Raw genomic sequence first — 10,843 nt, 5'->3', positions numbered from 1 at the left:
GTGAGGATTAAAATGCTGCCAAAAAAAATGCTAAAACAATTAAATGAATAAAATAAATTGGCCCAACAAAAATAAAAACTAAGAGAGCCACCGAAGTCATAAAAAGTATTTTTATCTTCTGATAATACATTATGTGTATTATTGTCGTATATGCTTAAAACACATTTATATATAATCTTTCTGGACCTTGAAGGCTCCATAATTTAACACTCTGAAATGGGACATTTTACCGAGACATACATACAAGTACATTGGTTCACTGCTGGTAATATGTATATGCTTTTACTTAAATAGACTAGCCATGATAGAGTATTTTTACTATGTGGTATTGTTAAAAATGTATGTAAATGCATAGTATTTAAATCCTCACACAGCCAACTCTAACCTTCCCTCCTCGAGGACATGAACGCAACACTTAGAGCCCCGTTATTTCTTTAGAATCACGTCAGTGATGCCTGACATTCAAATAGGACTCAAATACTCTTAAAATCCCATCAAGTACCCCTGAAAAGGACCCTCAGACCGCCCCCAAGAATACCTAGAACCCACTCAAATATTCTTGGTAGTCCTTGAAGAACACCTCACCACCATCATAACCCTAACTCACACCTACAACCCACCTGTATGTGTGGAACGCACCTCAGAAATCAAGATTCAGTTTGTGAAATAGTCACAAAATAAAAACAATTTATTTTAATTGGAAATTAATTGTCCATATTTTTTGTCTCCCTCTGTATGAGTTTTTTTTCCGGGAGCACATCACGTTAAAACAGTTATGTTTCGACAACAAAACAACAAACAGTTAGGTTTAGACAACAAAACTAAAAACAGTTAGGTTTAGACAACAAAACTACAAACAGTTAGGTTTAGGCAACAAAACTACAAACAGGTTTAGTCAACAAAACTACAAACAGTTAGGTTTAGGCAACAAAACTACAAACAGGTTTAGTCAACAAAACTACAAACAGTTAGGTTTAGACAACAAAACTACAAACAGGTTTAGTCAACAAAACTACAAACAGTTAGGTTTAGACAACAAAACTACAAACAGTTATGTTTCGACAACAAAACAACAAACAGTTAGGTTTAGACAACAAAACTACAAACAGGTTTAGTCAACAAAACTACAAACAGTTAGGTTTAGACAACAAAACTACAAACAGGTTTAGTCAACAAAACTACAAACAGTTAGGTTTAGACAACAAAACTACAAACAGTTAGGTTTAGACAACAAAACTACAAACAGTTAGGTTTAGACAACAAAACTACAAACAGTTAGGTTTAGGCAACAAAACTACAAACAGGTTTAGTCAACAAAACTACAAACAGTTAGGTTTAGTCAACAAAACTACAAACAGTTAGGTTTAGGCAACAAAACTACAAACAGGTTTAGTCAACAAAACTACAAACAGTTAGGTTTAGTCAACAAAACTACAAACAGTTAGGTTTAGTCAACAAAACTACAAACAGTTAGGTTTAGTCAACAAAACTACAAACAGTTAGGTTTAGTCAACAAAACTACAAACAGGTTTAGGCAACAAAACTACAAACAGTTAGGTTTAGTCAACAAAACTACAAACAGTTAGGTTTAGTCAACAAAACTACAAACAGGTTTAGGCAACAAAACTACAAACAGGTTTAGTCAACAAAACTACAAACAGTTAGGTTTAGGCAACAAAACTACAAACAGTTAGGTTTAGGCAACAAAACTAAAAACAGGTTTAGTCAACAAAACTAGTAACAGTTAGGTTTAGTCAACAAAACCACTTCCATGAAACTATAACGTGGTGTTGAACACCGGTCTTGTGGAGTCCAAGGTAGGTCACTTGCTCTTACTGTTGCTTAGTGACATGGATGCATTTAGTTTGTGCCCACCACCAGCACGGCTCCTAATTGACTCTCCATTGGCATTATTTTCACACAAAGAAACCAGACAATTTGTGTCCCTGTGAAACCAATAGATTGCATTTTGTGACTATTTTACAACCTGCTATGATACTGGGCTGCAAAATCCACTATTTCCACAGAATTCAAATGATGTGAAATTCATTTTCTGGAGCCCCCACTGCCGTATCCCCAGTACATCCTCTATGGACCCCGGGTGGCCCTGGGACCCCTACTTTTAGAACCCTGAGGTGGTGAAACCTAAGGTCCAGTGGCCTGTCCGTGCAGCGTCTCGCCTCGATCCTGCTGTCACTCTGAGCGGCTCACAAGGCTCAGGATTTATTTTTGGACAACCATGGCGTCCGTTCCTTCCATTTGTAGGGGGAGGGGGAGGGGGGGGGGGGGGGGGGGGGGGTCGAGATGGCTCAACATGAACTTGCCGCTCTGACACTCCAGGCTGGGACAAGCAGGCAGCAGCCGGGCCGGCAGACCCCGGGCAGCAGTCGCACAGGTAAACACACCGTTATTACACCTTTTATTCTCCAGATAAAGCTGTTAGCAGCGTTGGGAAAGTGTGTGTGTGTGTGTGTGTGTGTGTGGGTCGGGGGGAGGGGGGGGGGGGGGGGGGGCAGCTGGCGTTGAATGCAGAACCCCCCCCCCCCCTGTCGGCCCCCCGACCTCTGCAGCCAGAGATCTGACATGTGTCTGGGTGTTTTGTGCTAAGTGTTAGCCTCGCACTCGTTTTTTCTCCCTGTGGCTCCACAACACACTTTCTCATTTATCTGGAATGAGGCACGACTGATACTTTGAGTTGTAAACTTCCTGCTGTGTAATTGTGAAGAATAAAACTTTGATATTCTCTCATTGAAGCTGAATGTTCTCTCCTGTCCTTTCAAGGGGAACCTGCCTGGAGCGCTTTGAACATCGACAACAAGTGTTTTTACCTGGTAGGTTCCTTCTTCTTCCATCTAAAACTGTTTGTGTGTTGTGAAGCCTCTTAACTTTCGTCCGCTTTTGGGGTCGATTTATTCACTTAAGGAGGCCATTGTGAGCTAGCTTGGTTTTTTCTTACAGGGCTATTATTACCCTTTCCTCTTTTGAACTTGCATCCTGAAGGCGGTCTAAATACCGAACCTACCAGAGCCTTAAAAGGAGGGGCGGGCTCTCATGTGTCGGATGGCATCAGGTTCAGGAAGGGAGGTGGGAGGATTGGAGGCTTAAAAACACAACCAGCTCTGGCCTACATTTCACTGAGGTGACACACAGAATAAACTGAGGACATTAAACAGTTGTTTTTGTACAGACTGCATGGTCAGTTATTATCATAAACATATATCTGAATCCTGATTGCACAAATGTTATTTTTATATAAAGGACATTCTCAGCGGGGTTGGAAATAAAAACTAAAACAGAAAAGTTCCACCAAATTTCTCAGTTTCTCCATCCTTGAACGTTAAATTCTTGTCCTCTCGTGTGATTGGGTATTACTCAATGTTTGACCAGTGTCGCCGGGCTGTGATGTCACGAGGTCACATGCTCTGCATTCACTTTCACCCCTCAGCAGATATATATACACACACACATCTAAATGAGTGGGTTTATGTGGGGAGAGAAACCAGAGGGTCCTGACGAAGCTGAATGCCAGCCGTGAAAATAAACCTGCAACCTCACAGCCTACAAAGTGCTGATATATAATATCAAACGTTTAATATAGATAAAACATTACCTCTTTAGAAACAAATAGCACAACACATTTAAGGTTTAGGAACTATAGGCGAGGGATGGAATATTAGCCAGATTTCCATTAAATTAACCATGAAATACAATTGGATCTGGACATTCATAGTCCCCAGAGGATGGACCCTAATGGTTTTTGTTGACCTCCTTTCTTTCCTGTAGTATCAGGTCACATTTTCCACTATCCAAAAAATATGAAAATAAAAACTTGCAGATTGGCTCGAAAAGTTTTATCATGTTCCAGCCCCGCAGAGGATGAACCATTTTGATTTTAACTACTTTTTCTTAAGCATCCTTATAAAGATCTAGATCTGGATGTTCTTGGTCCCAGAAGATGAATCTTGAGGATTTTGTTTACCTCCTCTCACTCATCTACCACTATCATCAGGATAGTTTTCCACTTTGCTTATATCGGTATTGGTTCTGTCTATACGTTGCTGTCTGTTTGTCTTTGAATTTTAATTCCATTTTCAGTTGAAACTTTGTAATTTTCGGCTGCCTTCAAACATCTGGCCGGGGACAGCTGATGAAAATTAGCCTCTCTGGCTCACTTACAGTTCAACTGTTGATTGGTGTGCATTGTCCCTGCAACACAAATAAATGAACAAACAAGCTTTAACACAAAAAAACATACAAATATAAAACTTTCTAACCGTATTCCAGCTCCCCATAGGATGAACAATTTAGATTTTAGTGCTTTTATTCTAGCAACGCCTTTAGCAAAATACTTAACATCTTTAGCTCCACTACTGGTTAAGGCTCCAGGAACAGATAAATCACCAAAATGTTTCTTCTGTTCCATATTTGATTTGGGCAAAGACAACTGAAGTTACACATTTTTAATGTTACGAATTGAAATTTTCTTACCATTTGTTGGGCATTGTCACCCAAAATTAAACCTAAAACCTTCATTGTTTAATCAATTTTGAGCATTGATCATAACTCTAAATGGAAGCAAATCTGCCTACTTGAGAACATACCGGAAAGATGCTGCACTCATAACAATAAACGTTGACTGCAGTTGATGCTGAAATATGATATCATTTATTTTACCCTCGTCTTTCACAGTACTCCTCTTACGTGGAGCTTGTTTCTGATTGCCTGCCTCCATCTGATCTGCTTCACAGCATTCTGATTTATTGTGTTTTCGGGGAAAGTGATGCGACCTGTGAAATGCCAAGAGTCTTAAAAAAAGCCAAGCAGGTGATTGGCCGCGACTCCTCAAACTAAAATTAGTCCGAGTGCAAAGCTTCACAGGATCAGCTGTGAGGCGGTAACATCATCCAGGAAGAGTTCAGCTCGATTCTCCTGCTGATCTCTGGCTTTAATAATCAACACCTTAAACAAACACGAGTCATCCTCAGTGCATCGGAGTTCATAGGACAGATGTTTTGTAAACTTAATTTGTATTTATTCTGTGCTTTTACTGCATTTGATTACTTAAACTAAAAAAATGCATTTAATTTGATTTTATCAAATTTCTTGTAAAGCCCTTAATAACTTGTTTTTCGAAGAATTTTAGCATCACCAGGCTGAAAAACAAAGCCGTTTGGTGGACAAAGTGCGGAAGCAATGAACATCTGTGCTTGCTATAATTTTATTTAATGCCATTATCTTGAGATAACAAAGCTTGTTTGCTCATAACGGGTTAATTCATGTCAATTCTTTAGAAAACAAAAAGGCGATTCCTCAAGATAAGTGGTCATCTTAGTTGGATGTGGAGAAAAAGGAAAAGGACCCAGAATAAAGTTAGTGCTCGGTTAAATATTATGAATAATGTTAATTCCTTAAATGTGGACTGATCTGAATGTTATCTCCAACAGAAAGACAAAATACAATTATTGCCAGTGTTAGACCTGGAATTCTCTGAGTTGATCAGGAAGGATTTCTCATTGATGACGTTTTCAGCTTAAATCAATGGCTACAGTTGTGTCATGGAGTCATTACACATGAAGGGTTCATCCTCTGTGGAGCACGAATGTAATAACAAAATATTACACTTTGATATTTCTTGTGTAGTAAAGGGAATTTTAGCCCGATAGTGGCGCTACAGGAAAGTTCAATGGGTCACCAACATTATTAAAAATCATCCTTTGGGGACCATGAATAGATGCTTTAATGGATATTCAGCCAGTTGTTGAGGATTTTTTGCTCTGGACAAAACTTTTCAGATGTAGAGGGTATAATCTTGTGTTCAGGCTGCAGTTGATAGTTAAACATATAAAAACAAAATGGAGGTCAAAGCTACATTAGAAAATATTTTTTTATTTATTTAAGAAAAGGGATTAAAAACAAACAATCAGAAATCTCAGTACATGGATATTAAAAGTGAGAAACGTCTGCAGTAGTACAGAGACAAAGTTGACAAAAACATAATCAAGAAATAGTTTGTATAGATCAGGTATTAAATGTTGAAATGTAACAGATACCAAATCAATGTCTATTTTTGGGCTGCAACAAGTGAGCCAAGACATTAAAATCTCAGTTTTCATACTTTCAGTGTTATCATTATCATCAGTAAAAACTCTGCTGTAACAGGTTTGGACAAAGTATGTCACTCCCGAAATCAACCATTCAGATTGTTCTTAAGCCAAAAGTTTTAAGTGCAGAACAGAATATATAAACAATTGTGATCCATGAAATACATGACTGGAAAATGTAAACTTTTTCTATTCAAAAGACTTTTAGGTTTCCCTACACACCATCATACAAGGATCGACCGGATATTAAGGTTCAGCTAAACACTGTAGAGGAGAAGAATACAGAGACATTAAAGCTCAGTCAGATATATACATCATAATAAAAACTGAATGTCAGAAAATACAAAGAGGAAATTTAACAAATAGACATTTGACAATCAAATCTTTTGCACTTGAGCTGTTGGTTTGTAGTCGTCCAACAGAGTCAGAGAAAGTGATTTATTGGATATAAATGAAATATTGAGTCTTGCTGCTACTGACAGAGCTGAAGAGACGACGCCTCCTCAGTAGTCATCATGATATAAATCTGCAAAAGACACAAAAAGAAAAATAGTTAAATATGCAGATGTTATGAAGTGGTCCAAATGTCAGTTTAGTTACCTTTTTTTAAGTTTCAGGTTGTATTGGTTCATAAAGGTTTTATCAATTAAGATTTGAGACCCTTTGAAAGAGTATTGTTGCATTTCCTGTTAACACATTTTGGGATGTTTCCCAATATGATCTTTAAAAAAACGTCTGAAGCTAGAAAAGCAACTTTCAACCCACTGAAAGGCTGCAAGACTGGTTTACTTTTGCGCCAGAGAAAAAGTTCACAGACATTTTAAAACCTTTTGAAACTGGAGAAATTCCCTGCCAAAGTGACATGCAAATAATATAAATATATATAGAATATTAAAATGAAAAATTCACTGCTAACATGACATGACATGCAAATAATACAAATATAAATAATGTAAACATATATTAGTACAGCTGCAGTGATCTTAGCAGCAAAAACGAAGTACAGGTCCAGAGATTTAGTCTTGGAAGTCAGACAATTTGGCCTGAACTTATTATATTCTTTATTTATTCTGACAGTTGTTGTTTTTTTCCTCCACAGGGTGCTGAAGTGCTCATGGCGGTCGCATACAGTGCCCTCGCCCAGCCGGGCCTGCTTTCCCAGCATTACCCCCCACCCCTGCTGCCAAAGCCTGGAAAGGACAATGTTCGGCTTCAGAAGTTCCTCAAGAGAAGCTCCAAGAAAAAGACCTCCGCTCAGGCATCGCAGCCCGCCGCGCTTTTCCGCTCCAACCTTTCCCCCGTGAACGAAGCGAGCACTGACCTCGAGCACAGCGACCACTCCACCCCGCCCAAGACTCCAGAGACGCCGTTCAGCCTCTACAGTGATCAGCAGCCTCCACGGTTCACCGTCAGGCCGCTGTATCAACACGTGGCGTCCCCTTACCCGCAGCGTGCAGCTTACGGTAGAGGAGGGAGGTTCTCACCTCAGGCGGTGGGAATCCCGTCGTACTCGCAGCATGTTACCACGGTTTCCTCATATTCTGCATCGACCCACCTTCCTGGAGACGCAGTTCCAGGACCAGTTGCAGAGTTGGTGGTTCCCAAAATATCTCTGCCAGCCTCTTTTGTATCTGAGGCAACAGTACCAGCTGCTGAAGTGAAAAAGCCAGCTTTTAGCACGTTAGCTGAAACTCATGCCGGTGTGAGACCTGCTGCAGCTGGAGAAACCCTAAAGACAAAAAGTCCAGGTCTGACTCCTTATTCAGCAACAGCTGTGAATCGTCCTCTCACTGTGTTGACCATGCACGGCAGATCCAAAAGTCCACGGCCCACATTTAGAGCAACCGAACATTCTAGATCGCCCAAACCGATGTTTGATGTCCCTAAAATTAGGATGTACACAGCTAGCACATCGTTTTACGAGTTATCCAGGACCCCACCGGTGTATGACACAGCTGGATTAATGGCTATTGGCAGCACAGTGCCTCGTAGTAAAACCCCAACAGAAATAAAACTAGATTTGACTTCAGCATCTGAGGTCAGAAGAGGTACGACACCGACGGCTCAGCTTCCTTTAATGGGCACGGATCCCCAGAGGAAAACACCAACTTCAGAAACTAAAAGAGGCATTACAGTAACAGCAGAGACGAATACAATCATAACTCCAACAGCTGAAATCAAAACAGCAACCCCAACCGCTGAAATCAAAAGAGCTACTCCATCAGCTGAAATCAGAGTTAAAACACCAACTTTTGAGTTTCAAACATCACGAACTTCAGCAGGACGACCTAGAACCCCGGCACACCACTTGTCTTGCTCTACAACGCCTGTCTTTGAAGTCTCAAGAACCAATCCTCTCTTATTTGCAGTGTCGCCAATCACAGTAGAACCAGAGAGGTCAAGAACGCCCAAAACTGTTCCTGCTATGGGAAGTGAGTCTGCTTCCCAAAGTGTCAAGACTATTGAACCTAAGCCTACTGAAACGATACTGAATGGGGACATTCATTCGGACATCACTCCTGCTGTAAAACCAATCCAACAAAGCATCACAAAGTCCAAATCAGAGCCTGATCTGACAAGAGGAACTGCTCCAGCTGACTCTCAAACACCTAAAACTCCAACATCTGAGCCGACAACACTGGTAGTGACTTCATACAGTAATCAGAGGCCCAAGACTCCAACATACGAAGCATCCCGACTTATGACCACGTCACCTGGCTTTAAAAGACCAAAGACACCAACATATGGGACATCACCTTCTGGTGTATCCCCTGTAGCCTTTCAGAGACCTAAAACCCCAACCCAAGTGGCTCAAAAGTCAAAGTCTGGCTACCGTGGATTGACACCAGCTGAATATGCTGCTTATGGCGGAATAAGAACTTACTCTCCAGCATTTGGTATCTCCGGTTCCAAGATGCAAACTGAGGAGGAGGCTAAAGCTACAATAGAGGAATCAGCAGAATGTAAGACAACCAGCCAAGAACCATCTGTGAAAACTTCCGAGGTTTCTAAACCCAAAGAAACCCCCAAAGATGTAGATAAACCCCATGTGGGAGATAAAAAAGTTGCCATCACCCCTTCAATCCCTACTATTATTGTTTCGGAAGCATTTGACACCTCAGGAACAACGTCAACACAAGAGACAAGTACGGTAACCTGTCGGGTTGCAGCAAAGCAAGAAAAAACGGTGATTCAAGAAACACCAAAGGCTATACCTCCAACAGTAGAGGGGAAATCTCTTGAGAAACAAAAAGCCGAAACACAAGTTCAAGAAGTCGCCAAACCAAAGGCGAAACCTTCGGAAACCAAACATCCTCTGCCCAAAAGTAACGATCAGGATCCTTTGAAGGCAGTAAGAAAACTTTTAGGCAGAGATAAAGTCCAGAAATCTGGAAATGAGACAAAAGCTGACGTCTCAGATCAAAAAGAGCCGGCGAAACCTGCGGCCGCCACCAAGACTAAAGCCGAAGGCTCCAAGCAAAGCACTGCAGCGCCCGCTCTTCCTGTTACGACATCTGCAGTTGAGCCAACAGGAAGTGAAGGCAAAGATAAGAAAGCAGAATCAGCTTCGGCAGTTAAATCTACACCTGAGAAAAAGGAAGGCAATGAATCCCTCCCGGCCGAACCACTTCTTAAGGTCATACAAAAACCAAAGGGCATGAAATCTAAAGTGAGCGGTTGGTCCCGACTCAAGAAGCACATGGTTGTGGAGCAAGAGGCGCCAACATTTCCAGAGATAAGCGCTCAGAAGGAGGCCACTGGGCCGGGCCAGAGCGAGGCACAAAAGGCCGACGACAAGCCCGGCACTCAGGAAGAGAACGAAACCAAAGACGCTCCCGTAGCAGCAAAGATGTGGAACGCCATGCTCTTCCAAATGTTTTCCTCCAAAGAGAACATCATGCACCAGATCAAGCTGAACAAAAGCGAGAAGGAGGAGAAGGAGGAAGGGCAAAAGGACGAGTCGAAAGAGATACCTTCGTTTGCGCACCGGCTGCCTCTGCTGCTTTTTAGTCCAAAGTTTGACGCTAAAAGGCTCAAAGAGGCGGCGTCGAGGCCGGTGACGAAAATTTCAACTGTTTTTGAAATGGGTCTGATTGGGCGCAAAGGTAAAGACGAGGAACCAAAAGACTTTAATCGAAAAGCGAGGGGGTTTGCCGCTACTTAAGCTAATATAATATATATATATATATATATATAATATATAACAGCCAAGATGAAAATGTAAAGGAAAAAAAGATATATGTTCAATGTACAGTTGCAGAAATCTTAGTCTCTGTCTTAAACGAATGACGTTTGTGTTTGTAGAAAAAGTCGGCTTTGAACTTTATACTTCACAAATGCTTTGTGTTGCATTTGTGTGACTGGTTGTCTGGATGTTAAGTGTTTGTATTTGTGGATTAGCTGGAAAAAAAAGAGAAAGAGAGAGATAGCAACATTTGTCTTAAAGTCATTCAGACGTCACATTTAAGATTAAAACGTTACAAAACAATGTTTTCAGTAAAATCAGAGCTTCTTGTTTCTTTCATGTTCACAATAAAATACAGATTAAAGTTATAGATTTCGAATAATTTACATTTCTTTAAAATGTCTGTATTTGTATTAGTGGAAAACAAGTATTTTTTGTGATAGAGGAACATTCTAAACGGTGCTACTCACCTCAGGGTGAAAACCTCATACGTAGGAAACGTGATTCTTGAAATATTATTTTTAGGCTGTAGGTGGTTATAGTTTTGTGATTGAAC

At 40.7% G+C, this 10,843-nt stretch overlaps 2 protein-coding genes across 4 annotated transcripts in view; one reads left to right on the top strand and one right to left on the bottom strand.

Moving 5' to 3' along the window:
• The first annotated feature begins 2,307 nt into the window (after positions 1-2,307).
• Positions 2,308-10,669, top strand: prr33 (proline rich 33). Its single transcript, XM_079162766.1, has 3 exons — positions 2,308-2,395; positions 2,782-2,831; positions 7,201-10,669. The coding sequence occupies exon 3, from the start codon at positions 7,216-7,218 to the stop codon at positions 10,264-10,266; it is 3,051 nt and encodes a 1,016-aa protein (XP_079018892.1). The 5' UTR covers positions 2,308-2,395; positions 2,782-2,831; positions 7,201-7,215; the 3' UTR covers positions 10,267-10,669.
• lsp1a (lymphocyte specific protein 1 a) overlaps positions 5,877-10,843 on the bottom strand; it is a 24,802-nt gene continuing 19,835 nt past the window's right edge. For all 3 annotated transcript variants that reach the window (XM_079162783.1, XM_079162784.1, XM_079162785.1), the window contains exon 13: positions 5,877-6,627. In XM_079162783.1, the coding sequence (XP_079018909.1) occupies positions 6,605-6,627 (23 nt within the window). In that variant the 3' untranslated portion in view covers positions 5,877-6,604. The remainder of the gene's footprint in view (positions 6,628-10,843) is intronic.

The sequence above is a fragment of the Pholis gunnellus genome (assembly GCF_910591455.1).
Source record: "Pholis gunnellus genome assembly, chromosome: 7".
NCBI classification, from domain to species: Eukaryota; Metazoa; Chordata; class Actinopteri; order Perciformes; family Pholidae; genus Pholis; species Pholis gunnellus.
This window is presented reverse-complemented; position numbering and strand designations above follow the sequence as displayed.